The 22528-nt window shown below is 49.5% G+C and overlaps 1 protein-coding gene across 1 annotated transcript in view; it reads left to right on the top strand.

Moving 5' to 3' along the window:
• cdh23 (cadherin-related 23) overlaps positions 1-22528 on the top strand; it is a gene marked incomplete at its 5' end in the record, with an annotated part of 162057 nt that overhangs the window by 24187 nt on the left and 115342 nt on the right. Inside the window, 3 exons of the mRNA XM_079729051.1 lie at positions 4340-4482; positions 6124-6171; positions 7249-7341. Of these exons, the coding sequence (XP_079585177.1) occupies positions 4340-4482; positions 6124-6171; positions 7249-7341 (284 nt within the window). The remainder of the gene's footprint in view (positions 1-4339; positions 4483-6123; positions 6172-7248; positions 7342-22528) is intronic.

Here is a 22528-nt window from a genome sequence, read left to right as displayed (position 1 = left end):
GCTTTGTTGGCCTCTGCCGGCTCCAACGATGTGTTACGCTGTGCTGAATTAACCTGTAGAGGTGCACAACGTAGGCTGCGCACCAGCACGCACACATACGCGCATGCGTACACGTAAACGCATGTGCGCGCGCACTAACACAAAAACTGATACACAAACACACACAAACTGATGCACACACACACAAATGCACACATACACACACACACGCACACACACAAACTGATACGCACATACACACACACATAGACACACACATTGACACGCACACAGTCACAAACGCACACCTGAGAAAACCCAAATCCTGTTCACTTTCTCCTCACACTGGGTCTGTGAGCAGGATGAAAAACGGCCGGCTGTAATTCACATCATATCTCAAATGGAGGTCCTGACACCACATGTCCCCCTGAATCAGCCGCTGGAAGGACTGGAGGCCCCCACATGTCAACCATTTAATAAACAGAGGCTCCCCCCCGATGCACTCCCCCACACACACCCAGCCTGGCCCCATCCCCCTCCTCCGACCCGGGGCGGGGTCGCTGTCCCAGGCTGCCACAAACGCCTCCTATTGATCCCCAGGGATTGATGCTCTAGGGATTGATGCCCGGGGTGGAGTGATTTAGCCCCCCTGCTGGCCTCCCTAAAACACAGCGGAGCTAAATAAAACACGGGCGACGCCTGTGTTTTATCCTCCTCTTCCTCCTCGTTCTTCTCTTCCTTCTCTTCCTTTTCTTCCTCCTGGCCCTCCTCTTCCTCATCTTCATCCTTCTCTTTCTCCTCTTCCTCCTCGTCCTTCCCTTCCTCCTTTTCCCCCGGCCCGCCTCTTCCTCTTCCTCTTCCTCTGCTTCCTCCTCCCCCTCTTTCTCCTCGTTCTCCTCTTCCTCCTCTTCCTCATTGTCCTCCTCTTCCTCCTCCTTTTTCCTCTTCTTCCTCCTCTTCCTCCTCTTCCTCCTCTTCTTCTTCCTCCTCTTCCTCCTCCTCCTCTTCCTCCTGGCCCGCCTCTCCTCCTGGTCCACTGCCGGCCGTCAAAGCTGCTTCATGTGTCCGCACTGCTCCTTCCCACGGTAGACATACTAAACAAGCCCAAAAACCCTGATGCTCATTTTAGGGAGCTGCACATGCCCAGTGAATGCCAAGAGAGGGTTCCATCAGGTTGAGTCTGCTCTGCCCGTTTCTGCATCCAGTATCAATGCCTCAGCGGGCTTACGCTCATTTTATGCTCAGTCGTGAAACTCTCTCTCCGGTGTGAGTTCTCTTGACGGTTGTTCTTTCTCCTCTTTCCAAGGTTTTTGTATTAACCACAGAGCAATGCCCTCCTGCAGGGAAGCTGTTTATAGGTCAGGGCCACCTGTGGAGGAGCTGGCCTCAATGTGTTTATCTGCTCACCTTTGTGGAGCCCTGCGTTTTTTCCGGGTCACCCTGTCTGTAAAACATGGAGTAAGAGACGCAGATAGATATAGGTGGGGGGGGGGGAGAGAAAGGAGAGAGAGAGGGAGGGAGAGAGAGAGAGAGAGAGAGAGAAAGAGAGAGAGAGAGAGAGAGAGAGAGAGAGAGAGAAATTGGTTTTCCCAGTTCATCGCTCTTGTCAGTTGAGCTGGGGGGGGGTTTGTGGCGTCGAAGAGAAGGGGAGGGGAGGTGTTAATGTGCACTGTATCATGCATAACAGTAATACTGGCATCACTTGCCGCTAAATAGTGTCATTTGTCAGGGGAAAAGGCTGTGTGCCAAACTGTTATAGATAAGCACCAGGAGACTGCCTTCACACACACACACACACACACACACACACACTCATGCACACACACACAGATACACACACAACCACACACACACACAGATAAACACACACACACACACACTGTGTGTCACATTCCGTCACGCACACGCTAGCGCAAATCAACACACACACACACACTCCAACTCTCTTCCTCCTCAAGACACACAGCCCTTGTACATTTATCAAACAGCCCTCGGTGTGTGCATGTATATCCTGGCCCGGGCCTGGGGAGAAGGAGGTGAAGCCCTCAGAGAGCTCCAGTGTGTGCCAGCGTGTACCGTGGAGTTAATCTCCTCCGCTCTGCGGAGTGCACTGCACTATCAAACGGCCATTTGTTATTCTTCACGTGAACACATGTCTCGCCACATGAAGCGGGCCATTCTTCCTCAGACCAGCGCTCGCAGGAAACCAAGGAAAAAAAAACCTAATTATTGATGGCCGTGTGGTAAAATCCTTAATTTGCACCGTCTTCCGCCGAAGTATAACTCATATCAAAGCAGTTGATTTGCATAAATCTCATTAGCCGCAATGAGAGGGGTTCATAAATCGTTACATTAATTAGTCATTTTGCCACCTTTCATGGTTAAATGAAGTGTATTAATAAGCGAGGGGGCCGGGTGAGTGTGGAGGCTAATTGGTCGTTGTGTTAAGCAGTTCTGGCCATCCTTGACAGGGGGATAGAGTTTGACTTCACCTCTGTTGTCTGAGGTAGGGAGCTGTGTGTGTGTGTGTGTGTGTGTGTGTGTGTGTGTGTGTGTGTGTGTGTGTGTGTGTGTGTGTGTGTGTGTGTGTGTGTGTGTGCGTTCTTTTCTTTTATTAAACCTTCATTTAACCAGGTTAAAGTCTTATTGAGATTTGAAATCTCTTTTTCAAGAGAGACCTGGCTAGTGGAAGGCAGTGTAAAACAAACAAATACATTTAGTTTCGCAAGGACAAAAAACAAACAACTTATAAAATGTTTGAAGACAGTTGGGTGTACCTGTGAGGGTGTGTGTTATATATGTTTGTGTGTGTGTGTGTGTGTGTGTGTGTGTGTGTGGGGGGGGGGGGGTTGTGTAGGCGTTTGTGTTTTTTGCGTGTGTGCGTGTGCCATAGAAGTGCTCAAGTACTCCTCAGTCAGTGTAACATGGGAAAAGACCCGTATCTGCACTGCAGTGTGAACAAAAGATCAACACAACTGTTGTCTGTACTGTCAACACACCCATCCATCGTATTGACCAGGACCCGGTCCTCATCACCTCTAGTCGTTGGCAGGACCCAGCCGGCCAGGCCACCCTCTCTGGGACGCCAGTAGCCCTGGGTCACAGAACCGAACGGCCATCTCCTTAGCCCCGCCCTCCCGCTCCGACACATGTGTCCAGCATGGTAGATTAGCCATCCTGCCACTGCTCCACCCCTGGGTTTGATTAGCCAGCCTGTCTGCGATCCTTGTCTGTGATGAATGAAACCTGTGAACCGATACAGCTCCAATTAAAAGCACTCGGCCTCCGCGACCCTGTGTGTGTGTGTGTGTGCGGGTGTGTGTGTGTGTGTGTGGGTGAGAGGTTGTGTGTATGTGTGTGTGTGTGTGCATGCGGGTGAGAGGGTGTGTGTGCGGGTGTGTGTGTGTGTGTGTGAGCATGTGTGTGTGTGTGAGCATGTGTGTGTGTGTGTGTGTGTGTGTGTCTACATGGCATATATATTTGATTGAACTTATTACTTACTATATGTAAAACCCTTTTTGTACTTTGGCCATTACTGTTGTGCCCCAGGTTTTGAGCCACTGTGCTTTCTCTGCATAATTGAAAGTGCATGAATGCACCGCGTCGGTAACTACAGTATTTCCACCTTATTCTCTTTATTTGGAACAATATTTTCTGTCTGCCTTTCTCCCTTTTGTATTCAGTAATTGGGCTATCCATACAAAATAATACAAAGAAAACCTCTTGTGGAGATATTTTGTATTTGCTGTGAAATAAGAGTAATCGTACCTGGGATGGGAATTATTTTCTATGATCTATTATTTATTCTTTATTTTGCATTATAAACCACCCGCTGATACCATGTTAAACCCCTTCTGCAGACGTTACCCTCCCACAGCGTTTCAGAAGACAAACACCAACCATTGTAGTCAGTGATACAAAGTGATGGAGATGTACTATCTCTGTTCAATTCGTTTACCTGAACATCAAAGACCTGCAACGTTTTGCTTTGGTTTCTCTCTTTAACCACGCTGTGCTCTGGACTAGGATCATGTGACCGTGGCCCCGTCATGTGTCCTTGGCCCCATCATGTGACCTTGGCCCCGTCATGTGACCTTGGCCCCATCATGTGACCGTGGCCCCATCATGTGACCGTGGCCCCATCATGTGTCCTTGGCCCCATCATGTGACCTTGGCCCCGTCATGTGACCGTGGCCCCGTCATGTGTCCTTCGCCCCATCATGTGACCTTGGCCCGTCATGTGACCTTGGCCCCATCATGTGACCGTGGCCCCGTCATGTGTCCTTGGCCCCATCATGTGACCTTGGCCCCATCATGTGACCGGTCCCAATGTGACCCTGTGATCCTGTGTGTGTTCCAGGTTCCTCGGTAACCCAGCTGAGGGCCGACGACCCTGAAGGTGAGCCCCTCATATACGGGGTGGTGGGCGAGGAGGCCATGAGGTACTTTGCCGTGGACAAAGAGACGGGCGTGGTCTGGCTGAAACAGACCCTGGACCGCGAGGTGAGAACACACACACACACACGCGTGTTCACACGCACACATATCATGCTATGAGATGATCAATCTATTAGACGGACGCACACACACACACATACACACACATAAACATAAGTTAAGACTACATACACGCAGAACTCAAACTCAAACACACATCTGCGCTTTGAAACACATACAAACACACACACACACACATATACACACACACACAAAATAAATATATTACACAGACACACATAAACAAACATAAAAAAATAACACAAAAACTCACGTACACAATTTGAAACATAGGCACACACACAAGTATGCATTCGGGCATGTGTGCCTGCATACTAGATGTGTACAGTATAAACGGTATAGAAAGTACACCTCCGTGAATTTGCACTATGGTATGGATTTTGACGTTACCGCGAGACCAGTGTGACCGGTAGATAGTCTTGTGTGTAACGTGTTATAAAGTAAGTAACACGTTAATACAGTAACATAACTACTTTTTCATGTAAAAACTAAAGTTACGCGCAACTACTGAAAATATGGTAACAAAACATATTTCCTTTTTCTATCGGCGCAACGCTTCTTTTCCCAGGGACAGATTTACAGCGATACTGCCTTCTCAGGCAGCATGCTATTGCGCAAGAACTCAGGCGCGCTTGCTGTGTGCCTGAGTGCTTGCGCAATAGTCCCTTCACGAGCTCTCATTCAAGACCGTACGAGACAAAAGCTGGTAGCATGAAGCTGTCTCTGCATCTCAGACATCGCTTCCGCAGGCATTTTCCAAAGCCAGTCGGTGGAACGAGATAAAAAACGCTGTCACTGTTTACCTGTGTAAGGACATGGTTCCCTTACAAAATGTTGATAGAAAGGGCTTTAATGAGATGGTCAAAACACTCGATCCCAGGTACGCATTACCTTCCCCCACACACTTCAGCCAAATTGAGATGCCAAAATCATACGGCAAGGCCCCCGAGCAAGTGGAGCAAGAAATCCATACTATTAAATATTTGTGTTTTCAGAGATGGAAGTATCTTGAGAAAAGATTTAGCATTTGCTATGCAGTTTTGCTGCCTAACCAGTATTTTACCCATTCAGAAGCATTTATATCAAAATTAGAAGATAAGATTAACATACCGTGATATAATACCGTTACCGTCTATGCCTCAAATCATACCTTGATATACATTTAAGTTCATACCGTACAGCCCTACTGCATACACACATTCAAACACACACAGACACACACACACACACACACTCTGGAACACACAAAACCCGTCAGTCAATCGGCAAAGCGAAAGCGCTGCATGCTGCAAGAAACATAGGGGACAATTTTAAAAATGGAGGATGGAAAGTCAATTATGGAGTGATGAAAGAGGGGAAAAAAGGGTGAGAAGAGATCCAATATTCCCTGGTCAAAGATAGGGAGAATTATACGAGAAAGGCTTTTGAGCTCAGAGTGCAGTCACTCTATTTTGCGTCTGCGTGTTGTTTTATTATATCTACATAAGGCCTTTACTAATGTCTCTCTCTCTCTCTCTCCGTCTCTGTCTTTCTGTCTATCTCTCTCTCTCTCTCTCTCTCTCTCTCTCTCTCTCTCTCTCTCTCTCTATCTCTGTCTCTTTCTCTCCCTCTCTGTCGCTCTCCCAGTCTGTGTCACAGATGCAGGTGGAGTTCTCCGTGAGTGACAGCCAAGGGGTAAGAGTTTCACTTAGATTACCACAATGGCCTCTCCCCCCCATCCCCGACTCCCAACCCCACTACCCTTCCTGAGGACAGTAGGACCAAGTATTTCAAATGGACCACCCTACGTCCTCTCACTCATACTCATCCTGACACCTATCTCTCTCCCAGACTTCAACCCTCCGCTACGGCCCGTCACGTCGGTGACTTAACCCTGGCTTGTAACGGCCAGCACATTAAGGCCCCGGTGGCTTTTCAAGCCCAGTTCAGCCTCAAAGATTTGCGATGAAACTGCTTGCAACCGGTGACCTTGCAAGAGAATCACGAGGTAGCGTTCTGAATCTGGAACGCCGACATGGCTGCAGCAAGCCACGGCGTGCAGCTGTATGTGGTTATAGAAAACCAGTGCTTACATTAACGTGAAGCCAGGAGCTGGAAGCCCCTCCGAAAACAAAACGCAAACCTCAGGGACTGTAGTCCAACCGGAGAGAGACTCAATGAACGATAAGGCCTCCCCTCTCGCTAATCTAAATGTGTGCTTGAATCTCTTGAGGCCCCAATGCAACTTCTTATGTACACAATGGAATAGTAATGAGTATGCATTGTTCTTCCCATGCTTTAGGGGGTGCTCTACGGAACCTGTTAAGTAATTTGTAACATTGTTCTGGTGCTAGTAAATCCGAGTTAAAATGGATATCTCGAACTGTGTTCTTCACTCTTCGTCACTCCGTTACTCACCATTTATCGCATGTGGTGGTGACTCGAGGCATCAAGTGGTGACTTGATGCCTGGACCCTCCTTATGGTTTACCGGCCAGCACCCCATCACCCATTTAAAATGTTTTGCCTGTATGAACAGTATGTATGATAACCTGATCATCCCCGGAAGGAGGGATCCCCAACTCTCCGTTCCTCCTCAAGACTCCTTCCTTGCTAATTAAGGGAGTTCTTTTTTTGCCCCCTGGGGGGGCTAGGGTCAGGGGGTGTCATAAATAGATGTCCTGTTAAGCCCTTTGAGACTGTACCTATGATTAAGGGCTATACAAATAAAATGGAATTTAATTGAAACTCTCTGCACCCCTCTCCTCCACAGGTGGTCAAAGACACGGTGAACATCCTCATCGGGGACGTCAACGACAACGCGCCAAGCTTCCACGGGCTGCCGTACACCGTGCACATCCCGGAGGTAAGGCCCCCCCCTGGCACTTTTTCAGTTATTCATGGGGTGGTTTATTTCCCGGTCGTGTCAGCCATTACCGGAGCAGAACATGAGTTGGGGAAACGTGTCTGCGTCGGTCGAGGCGCGGTGCTGGAGAGGGCCTAGACCCCGTCTTCATGAAGGCTGACCTGAGCAGCATAATCAATCGAAATCAATCAAGTCTTTGGTCGGATTGTAAAACTAATTTGATTTGGATGTTCTTGAATCAAGCCGGACCGCAACCTGCCGCCAAAACTACCGGAACACGTTCTGACCAACACGTCCCATACCCAATGCCTGTTCACTCAGACTAGCCATGATTCAATATGACCCATATAATGAAACCTAAGCATCACCAATCATACCTAAGTACGAAACCACTTCATCTTTTAGGCTATTCTTCTAGTTGCGAATAGCTCATCTCTCCAGTGTCCAAATCCTCCCCCTGCCTCTGCTCGGCACGGTGCCTTCCTATGCGTCTCCCCCAGCCCCTTGGCAGAACTCTCCCATTGTGTGGCTCTCCTTCTCTCTTCTTTCTTAAAGAGAATAGGAGCGACTGCACTTGAATTCTGCGAGTCCTGCGGTGTAGACCTCAATCTCACTGCTCTCCCCCCAGCTTCTGTGTCTGCGCTGCCTCTAAAGCCGTCGCCTCTCAGCCTCCACTCTCCCCAAGCCTCGCCCGCCCCCAATCTAATCCTTGATATGAAGTAATTGCCAGTGTGAAGTGGAAGACTTCAAACAGAGGGATGAAATCTATCACGCACACACACACATAGGAATGCACACTTTCCGACACACGTGCACACAAACACACCCACATGAGAACACACATACACACACGCGCACACACACTTTCAGACACACAAACACACCCAGATGAGAACACACACGGACACACGCATTTAGGACACGCACGTTTTGTTGTGTTTATATTGAGCACACAGCCCTTGTCCGAGTCTTCGCCAAATCTTCAAAGCCACCGGCTTTCTCTGCCGCTGAATCCATATAGTCAAGCAAACAAACAGAAGAATAGAGAGGACTGTTTAGACCAGGCCGCTTAGCCCGTTGTTCATAAAGAGGTGCTCTTAGGGCCAGCATAATCACTGCTAGGAGGTTTGGAACCTGGACATAAAGAATTTGCTTTAAGCCTCGCAAAATGATGGCAGCGGGCGAGCCAGAAAGGGTCATTAAAGTGAGCTGTGTTCGGCCCCAGCTCTGGTAAAATATGGTTAGTCCTGCAGCATTTCTCTGAGAATTACAACGCGTCAGCTCTACCTGAATGTCTGAATGGGACGAGTTGGGGTTTTAATGAAGTGGGCCTGAATACCTTAAGAGCTATTAATGGGTTAATTAACTCAGATCTCCTGGAGTTTAAAACTAGCTGTCATGCAGTTTAGCCTACACTGGTTGCAAAGTAGTTCAGTGGTCTTGGTACTGTATAAGTGCCACACATGCACATACACATTCACACACCCACATTCACACATGCACGGGCACAAGCACACAGAGACAATTAAATGGTTGTTTAATAGTCTAGGAATTAGTAGTTTGCGTTGGTTAAGCACAGTATTCTTGTGCCTAACCTTTGATTGCATCAGACGTGTCTTGCTTTCTTCTGAGATCAAGGTGACCCAGTAACTCTCTATACAGAATCTAAGATGCAAGCCAGAGTTGGTGCCATACCTTAAAAAGATATTCATTGAAGTCTCTATGCCTTGGGGACTTGGTGTGTGGGTGGCGTGTCTGTGTCATGTGTGTCGTGTGTGTCATGTATGTGCATGTGTCTGTGTGTGTGTGTGTGTCACGTCGGTGTGTGTGTTGGTGCATGTGCGTGCATCGGTGCATGTGTGCGTTTGTGTGTGTGTGTGCATGTGTGTGATTGTGTTTGTGCGTGTGTATGCATGCGTGTGTGTTCTTTCATCCTGTTTCCCTTGAGCCCCAACGTTTTTCAACCTCTCATGATTGCTCCCCCCCCAACAACCTCAGAGCCCCCCATTGCTACGGTCTCATTACCAGGGCGACCCCAGGTGACCCCCCCGCTGGGTAAGGCAAACACCATGTGACATCACTCAACCTGTCGCTCTCTGGACGCCTTCCGCTCACCGACCAATCAGGGCCAGCCGTCATCTAAGGCAAAACTACTCAAGACAGCAGGCAGACAGACAGACAGAAGGACAGACAGACAGACAGACAGACAGACAGACAGACAGACAGGCAGATAAGTAGGCATACAGGCAGACGGACACATAGGCAGAGAGACAGACAGACAGGCAGACATAGAGACAAGGAAGGCAGACAAGGCAGGTAGATAGCCAGACAGACAGCAACAGACAGACAGACAGACAGGGGCTTTGTGTGGCCCGGCAGTGTAGTGCTGGTGTCAGATGACCTAGAGAGACTGCTTAGTGCGTGGCGGTAACACGTTATGTGGAAGCGTGGCTTTTAATTTGTGGCTCTATAAAGAGTTAGGAGAAGAGCAGGTGGGCCGCTCGCATTCTCTCTGTCGGCGCTAATGAGCTGGACCATAGATTTACTGCGTGCAGATCGTCAGACAGACCCCCAGACTGCAGCAGCACCAGAGCCGACTGCTCCGTGCCCCGTCTACACCTCTCTCTCTCTCTCCCCCCCCACCCACCACCACCACCACCATCTCCACCTCCCCTCACTAACGCAACAGATGGGCAGGAACGCAACTCTGTTTGGGACGGGAAGTCATTCTGCAGATATAATACGGAGTGAGGGGTGCTTTCTCCACCTTTTTTCCCCGCTCTTCCACAACCTTCTTTGTGGAAAAAAACAACAAACTCGACAACTGAAACTCTTTCAGTGGCCTCGGCTTGATGGGGAGTGAGTGTGTGAACGCTGATTGTGACAACGCCGCTTTGAGGCGACTTGGCCGGTTTCGTTCCAAACAAAGAGAAACAAATGACAGCAACCTGCCTCTCTCGCCCTCCCTCGCCCACTCTGGCACCCTCTCTCCCCACATCGGAGGACCCTCTCCCCGCCTGTGATGCCTTCACATATCAACGCTAATGGCCAGCCAGCCACTTACCGTCGCACTGTTTGCCGATGATGTCCTGCTGTTTTCCTAGATTTCCATCTGACCGTACCTCTTCTCATTGGCTCATTGCTCTTTCACTACGATTCAAGCACACACAAACACACACACAAGCGCAAACAATTCTTCCGAAGCAAACAGACATTGACGGGCACACAGGTACACAAAAACAAGGCACACGACACACACACACACACACACACACACACACACACACACACACAGCATCTAAGGTTCAATGGCACAGCTTTTTGAGATGTCGGTCCAATTGTGGTTTGGACACTTGAGTTCATTGATTTATTCACCACACTGCAGTGGGATCCAACTATCGATAACACCGTAGTGGGGACCGGCAGATGGTACGGCTGACTCTGGATCAGGGAGCATGCATATAGTCCAGCCTTGACGCATTGAGTATATTGGCAAAGGGGCAAACAGAGAGTGATAGATAGCCTCAGTTTGAGCATATCTGTTTACTGTCCCCCGTTCTGTCAGGCAGGCAGGCAAATCCCTCCTCAGCCTCTATGTTACTGCTGGCCATATCTCAATGCCCCCTCTAAGCTAAGCCCTTATGAACTACAGCCCGCAATATCAAGCGCACCCTGATGTATGGCCCAAGATAATTATTCAAGGGCTAGCACAATAAAAACGATGTGAGATACATTGGGTGTTATGCTCTCCTTTGTCTCCCTGACACAAAATGGAGTATGTATTTAAACGCGTATTGGATGAGAGCAGAGAATCACTTCACCCTTTTTCCAGCCAGTCCAAGCACACCTTTTACCTCGTTGTTCGACCGCATCTATTAATGAAACGGCTTGGCTAACAAGCAGTATTTTCACACATGCATGAATACAAATATGATGCATGCAAGGCAAACACTAAAAATGGCCATAAAGCTGTGACAATGTCATCGTTCCGAGCCCTGCGACGCTGCCCAGCCGTTAATGAGGGCTCTGGGAGAGAGAAAGTCACACGTGAAAGTCGATGTCCACTCCAGGTAGGAGACAGATGAATCTCTCTCGATTCCCCTTTTCCTCCTCCTCACCCTTGTTCACTTTGGGGGAAAAATGCATTCATTATGCCTCTCCCCATGCCCCCATCGCAATCCCTCACAGTCCCTCGCAGCCAGACCTCTGGGATTAGGGCAGCTAAAGGAAATGCATTTTTGCAGCACTGGAGAGAGAGGAACAATCTTTTTGGACCTTCATGCTGCTCCTATATGTATGACTAATGTGTTTGAGATCTGCAAGGGCTCCCCTGGGAGACATGAAAGAAGAAAACAAGGCTATTGTATCGAAAGAAAAACGGCATGTTGGAAATTAGTGTCGTACGATAATGAGATGTGCCCAGCAATGGACGTTTTTATTGCTCTTTATTATTTGTGAAACACAGAAGACAATTCACACAAGTGTACCTTGATCTGCAAATATTTGGTACTTAAAAAAATGATATCCCCACCGATATTTCATGATCCACGAATACATGTTTTGTAAAATAGCATTGCACAATTTGCGTCACCCACACCCACAACCACGCAATCACGTATACACACACACACACACACACTTGGACACACATGTGCACACACGCAAATACACGCATACACACACATGTGCGCACTAACAGAAACATGTGAGAAATAACAAACACACTCACACACATGTGCACACACGCAAATACACACATGCATACACATATGCACACTAACACAAACATGTGCAAGCTACCAAACACACACACACACACACACACACACACACACACACACACACACACACACACACACACACACACACACACACACACACACACACACACGTGCACTCTGCCATGGATAGGACTTGGATTAGCCCATGATGATATTTGGTATCATCTCCCCTGGTCTCTCCAGTGGTGTAATTGAATGGAGAGGATGCTTGGCTGAGTACTGGCTGGCTGACAGGCCCCATCCTCAGGGATAGTCCTGACACTAAGACTCTCAACCAGGTTCAGAGGGACAGCTTGTGGACGAGAGGTAAAAGAGCAGAATATGAGAAAGATAGCAGAATAAACCTGGAGTGGGCATACAAGTGCACATGGCTCCTGAATTTTGTTATTGAGGATTGCATGTATGCATACATTCTCGTACAGTTTCACTAATGGTCTAGCAGGATCTGACAGGTTGTCACTACTGGCTGGGACATGTTTATTAAATGTATGTTGCAATGTTTCCTTTCTACAAACATTTGCTGTGATGAGAAGGAGATTATTTTGGTTTCCTGGGTTCTTGTGTTTCCCCAACGTTAATACGCGCTGTTGTGTTATCTTCTTTTCTTTCAGCGCGGTTCAGACCTTGAAAGTATATCGACCACCCTCACTTACTCAATCTGCCTGCTGCTCTATTCATCCGTTTCATTGTCCGAGCTCAGACCCAAATTGATAAACGTCCAGGTCATAGGTCATATGGCCATTAACCATTGAATTTGGTTTATTCTGTGCTTTCTTTATTCTGTGCCTGTAAACTCTTGGTCGTTAAAGCTTTTCGCCAATGGTCGCTATTGCTTTACCGTTCGTCTATTATCTCCAGTTGCATCATACATTTACATCTATATTTAGCATTTAGCTTTTACCCAAACTTTTATCCAATGCGACTTACAATAAGTACATTTGTCAGAGGAAATAGAAACAATTTATCGCTGTCGGTACAGTAAGGATGAGAACCAAGTGCCAAGCACTAACAAATGTTAGGTTAACCCATTCCCCGTATACAACAAAGATAGCTAGGATAAGATACTGCACAATGTTAAGGACTATATATATGCACATACATATTTTATTTGTTAAATTCTAAAGCATTGATAACCTTCGTTACCTTTGTTCGTTGGTTCCAAGGTTGCTTCTACAAAGTCTTTAGCATTCAAGTTTGAGTGTTTATCTGTTTGTCCATTCGTGGCACGCATGACAGGGAGACAACACAGTTCAGAGTCTCGAAATCCCTAAAGATCTCTCACACGGATGTCTAAATGAGATGATGAGACTATTGTTACCGCATGCAGATTGCCTTTAAATCAATTCAAAGACTTAAACATTTTTTAAATACTGCAATAGTTCCATTTATGTAGGTCAAGTCCAATTTATGTTTTGATGGACGTAGGATGCACAATTTCCGTTCATTTTGCTCCATCTGCCCATGTGATTATCTGACAGCATTGATTAGAGCATGCCACATCATTTCATTACCCTGGGCTATTCACGTACCACACTGCATGGGAGGGTGTGTGTGTGTGTGAGTGTGTATATGAATGTGTGTGAGCGAGTGTGTGTTTGTCCATACATGCTAAACGTGAGAGGGTATCATTTATACCCAGATGCATCCGGATGTACGCACAGTTTGAAAACCCAGTGTCCATGGGACATGTGGGATTCGGACAAACATCCTCCCCAGACCAGTCCAGAGAAGCCACGATGTTGGGGGGGGTGGGGGGGGGGGGGGGGGGGGGGGGAGAGAGGAGAGAGCCGGACAAAACAAGGCATGGACATCAGGTCTGCTGCTGCTGCCTGCGCGCACCAGAGAAAATCGCCTCTTCTTTCTCTCTTTATCTCTCGGCTTTTTGGTCGTTTACTTTGTCCCGCTGAGCATGAAGAGCACCTTGATTCGCCCGTTCCGCAGACATGGGTGGAGATCCGTCTGTCAAGGCGGGCAGGTCTTAACCACGAGTGCCCATCTCAGGGTGCATTCACCAGAGAGAAAGGGGAGAGAGGGGTGGGGGGGGGGGGGGCGGGGGGAGAGAGAGGGGGGGCCGGCCGAGCGAAAGACGGAGTGAGCGATTGTAGTGTGAGAAAGATGGCTTTCAGTCCTAAAAGCCATTAAAGTTTGATTCACCCACTCCTCACTGTTTGAATAAATCAACCTGTCGTTGACTTTCTTTCAACCCTGCAACCTCCTCCAACCCACCCCCCCCAAACTGCAGAAGTCTCAACCTGCTTCACCGAGTTCTACATTCTTCTGACACTGATTTCTTTACATGGCATGTGTGTGTGTGTGTGTGTGTGTGTCTGTGTGTGTGTGTGTGTGTGTGTGCGTGTGTGTGCGTGTGTGTGTGTGTATGCCGGTTTTTTGTGTGGGTGTATGTTTGTGTGTGTGTGTATTTCTTTCTATGTGTGTGTGTGTGTGTACTGTATATGCCTGTTTGTGTGTGTCTGTGTTAATGTGTGAATGTGTCTGTGTGTGTCTGTATGTGTGCATGAACATGTACGTGGGCGTATGCCCACTTGTGTGTGTCTGTGTCTGTCTGTTTATGTGTGCATGCCTGTCTGCGTGCGTATGTGTATGTATGCTGCGTTTTAAAGCATTCATGACAGAACCACGGTTCGAGCAACGCTAAGCCCTATGGCTTGGCATGCATTCGGGGGGGGACGAGTCTTCTCAGGCACCAGAAAAAGCTCCATAAACCTGGCACATTGGCATTATGAAAATGGAAAGGGACACACCCTGCCTCCTCTCCAACACACTCCGCTTGCTCAAATCGTTTTGGGCTGTCTGCTCCCCAAAGAGATTGCGGCCAGAGCAGAAGAAACGACGCGCGGTGAAGGAGCACAGAGGAGAGGAGAAGAGAGAGAGAATAGGAGACGACTTCGCAGGTGGAGCCGCGTTCTCCAATATCTCCTCTGTCTCATCCTGATTGTTTTCTCGGCGTCGCGGTGCGTGTTGTGTCTGTGTTCCCGCTTTAATTAATTCCTAGTAAACACCGGCTCAGGGGCGGAGACGGTCCCAGTTCGCCCAGCGCGGCCCAGTGCCGGGGATAATTAACATTATGATCACTGTTGGAATCTCGTTTACTGTTCTGCCATTTACGTCGTGATCCCAGAGGGTTGAGCGGCTATGAGGCGCCGCCCAGCCAAACAACCGCCCCCGCCGCCGCCGCCGCCGCCGCCGCCGCTGCCCCTCGTCACACCGCTCGGCTGCTAATTACAGCTGGGAGCAGATGTTAAAGCTTTAACGTACGGCTCGGCCGTGTGAGCGGAGGTGTTGTTGCTGCGTTGTATTTCGGGTCTGACGTGCGCTCAGCGAGAGCGTGTGTCTTCCCTTCACACCTCCCGCCGTCAGCAGGCCCGACGGATCGGCTCCAAACTTTTTGTTTGCTTGTTTGTTTGTTTGGTTGTTTGTTTGTTTGTTTGGTTGGTTGGTGGGTTGGTTGGTTGGTGGGTTGGTGGGTTGGTTGGTTGGTGGGTTGGTGGGTTGGTGGGTTGGTGGGTTGTTGGGTTGGTGGGTTGGTTGGTGGGTTGGTGGGTTGGTGGGTTGGTGGGTTGGTGGGTTGGTGGGTTGGTGGGTTGGTTGGTGGGTTGGTGGGTTGGTGGGTTGGTGGGTTGGTGGGTTGGTGGGTGGGTGGGTTGGTGGGTTGGTGGGTTGGTGGGTTGGTTGGTGGGTTGGTGGGTTGGTGGGTTGGTGGGTTGGTGGGTTGGTGGGTGGGTGGGTTGGTGGGTTGGTGGGTTGGTGGGTTGGTTGGTGGGTTGGTGGGTTGGTGGGTTGGTGGGTTGGTGGGTTGGTTTGTTGGTGGGTTGGTTGGTTGGTTGGTTGGTGGGTTGGTGGGTTGGTGGGTTGGTGGGTTGGTTTGTTGGTGGGTTGGTGGGTTGGTGGGTTGGTGGGTGGGTTGGTTGATGGGTTGGTGGGTTGGTGGGTTGGTGGGTGGGTTGGTTGGTTGGTTGGTTGGTTGGTTGGTTGGTTGGTTGGTGGGTTGGTGGGTTGGTGGGTTGGTTGGTTGGTGGGTTGGTTGGTTGGTTGGTGGGTTGGTGGGTTGGTTGGTTGGTGGGTTGGTGGGTTGGTTGGTGGGTTGGTTGGTTGGTGGGTTGGTTGGTGGGTTGGTTGGTGGGTTGGTTGGTGGGTTGGTGGGTTGGTGGGTGGGTTGGTTGGTGGGTCGGTTGGTTGGTGGGTTGGTGGGTTGGTGGGTGGGTTGGTTGGTTGGTTGGTTGGTTGGTTGGTTGGTGGGTTGGTGGGTTGGTGGGTTGGTGGGTTGGTTGGTGGGTTGGTTGGTTGGTTGGTGGGTTGGTGGGTTGGTGGGTTGGTGGGTGGGTGGGTTGGTTGGTGGGTTGGTGGGTTGGTGGGTTGGTGGGTTGGTTGGTGGGTTGGTGGGTTGGTTGGTGGGTTGGTGGGTTGGTGGGTTGGTTGGTGGGTTGGTGGGTTGGTGGGTTGGTTCGTGGGTTGGTGGGTTGGTCGGTGGGTTGGTTGGTTGGTTGGTGGGTTGGTTGGTTGGTGGGTTGGTGGGTTGGTTGGTTGGTGGGTGGGTGGGTGGGTTGGTGGGTGGGTTGGTTGGTTGGTTGGTGGGTTGGTGGGTTGGTGGGTTGGTGGGTGGGTTGGTTGGTTGGTTGGTTGGTTGGTTGGTGGGTGGGTGGGTGGGTGGGTTGGTTGGTTGGTTGGTTGGTTGGTTGGTGGATTGGTGGGTTGGTGGGTTGGTGGGTTGGTTGGTGGGTTGGTGGGTTGGTGGGTTGGTTGGTTGGTTGGTTGGTTGGTTGGTTGGTGGGTTGGTTGGTTGGTGGGTGGGTTGGTGGGTTGGTGGGTTGGTGGGTTGGTTGGTGGGTTGGTGGGTTGGTGGGTTGGTGGGTTGGTTGGTGGGTGGGTGGGTTGGTTGGTGGGTTGGTGGGTTGGTTGGTTGGTTGGTGGGTTGGTGGGTTGGTTGGTGGGTGGGTGGGTTGGTTGGTGGGTTGGTGGGTTGGTTGGTGGGTTGGTGGGTTGGTGGGTTGGTGGGTTGGTTGGTGGGTTGGCGGGTTGGTGGGTTGGTTGGTGGGTTGGTGGGTTGGTTGGTGGGTTGGTGGGTTGGTGGGTTGGTGGGTTGGTGTGAGCGGATGCATTGACCGCAGAGGGAGTTATCTAATGGATGGCAATGGATAAGTGCATTGTTGTTTCCCATGCCGAGTAAATCAGAGTTAATTGGATAGCAACGTCTCGACCTGCGTTCTTCTGTCACTCCATTACTAGAAGTTATCCGTATATTTTAATCAGAACATGATACAGGGGTTGGTGGTTTCCTGTTGTTGTTTGTTTGAGGGGCTCCTTGTTTCAGAAGAGGGACGCAGAATTATTTGCATTATTTTTGTTTTTCAACCGTACTTCACAGAGGTAAATCTAAAGTACTTTTTAGTCAAAATTCATTGACCAAAAACAACTAATACAAACTATTGTGATATATGTTTCTCCAGACATTGGCATGCCGTCAACATTTTGTCAATCCCGATTATCTGACTCTCACTGACGGTGCTGCTGATGCAATGTTGGCTCATCTCGGGCCCCAGTGGCCAATGACTCACACTGTAAATGTACTGAAGCCCCCTCCCCACCATCCCTCCACAACAACCTCCCCCTCATCCCTCCCTCTCACCCCCCCCCCCCCCCCCCCCATCCCTCCCCCTGCATGTCCCTCGTTTCTCCTGTCCCTCAAACACATGGCCGCTTTGATGTATAATTAAGTTGTGCACTGGGCCGTTCCTCTGTCGTTCCCCTCCTCTGTCTTCGGTCTCCGTGGCTTCCACCCTCCCTCCCTCCCTCCCTCCCTCCCTCCCTCACCTCGCCGCGCCCTCACCCCTTCTCCCCTCCCTCCCCAGGGCACCCCTCTCTCCTGAGCACCATAAAGCAGCTCCAACCAGCAGAGAGCGGGATGAACCACTCCCGGAGAGCCCAGGGAGGGAGAGACGAATATATCAGAGGTTTCTTTGGCAAGGGGAAGACGGTGTCACTTTGTGAAAGCATGGCCCTGGGAGAAATGACAGCAGACAGCGGCCCGAACACGGACCTCGGGTTAAACTGCTTGTCAGAGAGAAACAAACCAATCCATAAACAAATGTTGAAGTGGGCCGACTTGGCAGGGAGGGACGGAGAGAGAAAGATCCTTACTGCGGGGTTTCATCTGATGTGACATAATGTTACTCTTCCGCGGGGGCAGATGAGAGAGCAGGGTTGTGTAGTAAAAGGTGAACTTGGGTGTACGGGTTCATAAAGTGTGCTGACAAGAGAGCCCCTACAGACTCTATCAAGCATTTTTACTAGGGATAATTTGTGACTATTCCAGACGCTTACACCTTCGTCTTCTTTGTGCACTTATCCGCTTTTGGTCACTGTTCCCTGCTGGTAGCCCTAGCAGTGATTCCCATTCTCACCTAGTGTAGGATAGTATTATAAGACAGCTTGACCTGGCGAAACATTTGCTAAATGTGATACAACTCAAGCACCGTTTAATAGATTTGATTAGATTGAACGACAGCTGGCTGGGACATTTCCAGGGCTAAGCTATTTTTAGCGTGTTGCGATGAGTTCGACTAGATGCCTGAATTCTCTCTTACCGCGAACCAGCCAGCACCCCATCACCGATTTAAAATGTTTTGCATGTATGTATGTATGTATGTATGTATGTATGTATGTATGTATGTATGTATGCATGTATGCATGCATTCCAATTATGGCATCCATTGCACTCCTGACCATCCCTGTAAGGATGGATCCCCCACTCTGCGTTGCTTCTGAAGGTTAGGGTTCGTTTTTTTCTTGCCCTCTGGGGGGCTAGGGCCTGTTAGGCCCTTTGAGACTGTACCTGTGATTAAGGGCGATACAAATAACATTGAATTGAATTGACTTCCACCTGTTGTGCACAATGCAGACCAGCCCTTGACCGTGGGTAAGCAGAGACGGCAGAGGCAGCTCTCCCCTGCTCTCTGACATGACAGCTCATGCCTGGAGGCTGCTGATGGCAGCAGGCGTGGGGGTGAGGGGGGACGTAGGGGCACCGTCAGGTACAGGCAGCCTCTGCACCGCCAGCAGAGAGTCTGGGGCCAGCGAGGTCGGGAGCAGGGGCTACAGAGGCAGCAAACATGGCGAGACAGAACAAACAAGACGGGAGGGACGTGAGTGATGAAAGGTGGAGAGAGAGAGAGAGAGAGAGAGACCCTGAGTAAGAGAGAGAGAGAGAAAGGGGGAAAGCGAGTGGTAGAGAGACAGAGCGAGTCAGGGAGGGAGGCAGGGAGAGAGAGAGAGAGAGACCCTGAGCGAGAGAGAGGGGGTGAGAGTGAGCGGTAGAGAGACGGAGAGAGTGAGGGAGAAGAAAGAAAGGGGATTTGAAGAAAAAATGACCTGTATGAGAGAGAGAGAACCAGAGTGAACGAACGGGAGAGGGAGGGAGAGAGAGAGAGACCTTGAGTAAGAGAAAGAGAGAGAAAGGGGGAAAGCGAGCGGTAGAGAGACAGAGAGAGTCAGGGAGGGAGGTAAGGGAGAGAGAGAGAGAGAGAGAGAGAGACCCTGAGCGAGAGAGAGGGGCTGAGAGCGAGCGGTAGAGAGACGGAGAGAGTGAGGGAGAGAGGCAGTGATCCAGGGGAGAGAGGGCAGTGATCAGGGTGATCTCCCTCCTTGTTGCCAGCCTGACCTTAATGACACGGTGGCGGCAGCAGGGCGTCTGTGTGGGGTGGGGGCGAGGGGCGAGGGGTGCGAGGGCGTGGCCCTTCAGCAGCTGCTCATTGTCAGCGCTCAGATACGGACGCCTCACACGCCGTGGAGAAAGGTCACCCAGTCCCCGCAGGACAGCCACGTCTCGCCGCAATGGAAAATTCCAGCACAAGCAGAAATTCCACTTGCTTAACGAAGCGAGGCCTAATTGTTTAGGCTTTTGTGGCCAGAGTGGTTTTGCCAAAGGCCTTACGACAGCAGTTTAGAAGTAGAAGCACTCTGAGACAGTTTATACTCTTCGTTAAGTTTATGCAGTGTTGACGATCCTGGTGTGATTGTCTCAGAAGTTGTTTGTAACAACTTGTTACAGGGCGGCATGTGGCTCAGGAGGTAGAGCAGGTTGGCTGGTTACCGGAGGGTTGCTAGTTCGATCCCCGGCTCCTCCTAACATGTCAAGCTGTCCCTGAGCAAGACACCTCACCCTAATTGCTCCCGACGACCCGGCTGTCGCCTTGCGTGGTTGACACCGCCGTCGGTGTGTGAATGTTTGTATGAATGGGTGAGTGCAATATTGTAAAGCACTTTGAGACGCCACTGGTTTGAAAAGCGTAACACACCAATTTGCCATTTACTGGGAAGTATCAGAGACTTTTGCGACAGAAGAAGAGACCTTAACTTGTTTAGATTTTGACCATAATGTGTAGTTTTCACTGAAACCTGCTAATTTGAAGCAAATTAAAGTACACAAAGCAGGAGTCAGGGTTAAATTTCATATTTTGGTCATTTTTATCAAATATTGTTCAAATTGTTGTAGACAAATTCTCCATGGTAATATTTTTACACCAACAAACAGAACAATAAACATGGCTTGCTTAAGTTCATAAATTTGTCTAATTTCAGGCACACACACACAAGCACACGCACACTGCGCTACACATCTACACATGGCACGTGAACTCTCAAACTGGTCCCTGATGGCCCTGTTTCTATAAAACAGTGCCGTGTTAAACCAACACACGTATGAAGTTTATGGAGAGTGAATATAAAATATGACTAAATGAATAAATATCGCCAGAGCGACTTGGCCCCTAGGCAATGGCCGTTTATATGATAATGAGCTCCCTGCTCATTTGCATTTATTGATATGAAAAAAGAAAAACACAGACCTCTTAGCAAAGAGGGAAGATGGAGAGGGAGAGTATATTCAACGGGTGTCTGTATTCTATACCAGGAAAGAGGGAAGACTTTGCACAAGCTATTATTTTGTAATTACTGTCAGTCATCAGGTAGTTGATTACCTTTGGCCCTAACCCCCAGCGGTTCACACACAGCTTGTCACGGCGTCGCCTCTCTCTGCATTATCCACCACTCTGTCAGGACGTTTCTGTGTGTGTGTGTGTGTGTGTGTGTTTGTGTCTGTGTGTTTGTGTACACCTGTGCATTTCTGTGTTTGTGTGTGTATTTGTGTATCAGTTTGTGTGTGTGTGTGTGTGTGTGTGTGTGTGGGTGTGTGCGTGTGTGTGTGTGTGTGTGCGTGTGTGTGTGTGTGCAGCAGTTTGTGTGTGCATGTGTGTGTGTGTGTTTGTGTGTTTAGGGGGTTATTTATGTATCAGTTTGCAAGTGTGTGCGTACGTGCATGTGTGTGTGTGTGTGTGTGTGTGTGTGTGTGTGTGTGTGTGTGTGTGTGTGTGTGTGTGTGTGTGTGTGTGTGTAGTACCTAGATCTTGATTTAAAGGTCCAGATCTGTTTCTGTTATAAGGCAGGGGGGTCAGGGCAGCAGCTCCGTAAGAATGATTGACTGCTGCAGAAAGTCACTTCATGTTCCCTGCACCTCAACCCGTTCTGCTTTCAGGGGCTGTTGGGGGCCCTGGCTCCCAGTAAGCCTACCTCTGGCCCGTTTGGGTTCCCAACAGGGGCTGTGAACACAGATGGGAACTTGGTCCACTTTGGTCTGGAAGAAATATAAATGCATGCATTTGTCACTTCTTAAGATCAAGAGTCAAGAGTTGTGTACCAAACAAAGTGTAGCACGCCCCGGCCTTGGTCCATTCCCCATCGGACATGGCTGTCTGCTCCCATGCCTCTCTTGCTCTCTCTCATCTCTCTCTGCTCTCTCTCTCTCATCTTCCTCTGCTCTCCCTCTCTCCCCTCTCTCTCATCTCTCACCTCTCTCTCCGCCATATCTCTCTCTCTCTCTCTCTCTCTCTCTCTCTCTCTCTCTCTCTCTCTCTCTCTCTCTCTCTCTCCTGTCCTCTCCTCTCCTCCTCTCTCTCCCAGCGGCGTGCTTGACTTGATTACCTCTTAAACCTAAATAAACAGCCCTGGTCTTCACAAGGCAACCTGCTATGAACATTGACAGGCAGGCGGCAACACAGACTGATGTAGAGATAGAGATGCTATTTGTTCCTCCTCTCCTCCTCCTGCTCCTCCTCTCTGCAGATAAACCCCAACACACGCACAGACTCCTAAACAGGCACAAACACCCCTGCGTACATTCATGTTGACATGAAATGATTACTATCCATGAATGTTGTATGAACGTCAGCACGGCAATTAAAAACATTGAATAGGCCGACCTGAGGCAGAGTGACGGAGTGCGTCATGACACTAACGCGCACGCAAACTCACATACCTAAATACGTACACATACACACGTGTGCACAAATGTAGTCTTTCTTGGCATTCGGAAGCATCTCACACTTAGCAAAGAG

Source organism: Pollachius pollachius (assembly GCF_949987615.1).
Source record: "Pollachius pollachius genome assembly, chromosome: 2".
Taxonomy (NCBI): domain Eukaryota; kingdom Metazoa; phylum Chordata; class Actinopteri; order Gadiformes; family Gadidae; genus Pollachius; species Pollachius pollachius.
Note: the sequence above shows the minus strand (reverse complement) of the source record. Positions and strands in the feature narration are given on the sequence as shown.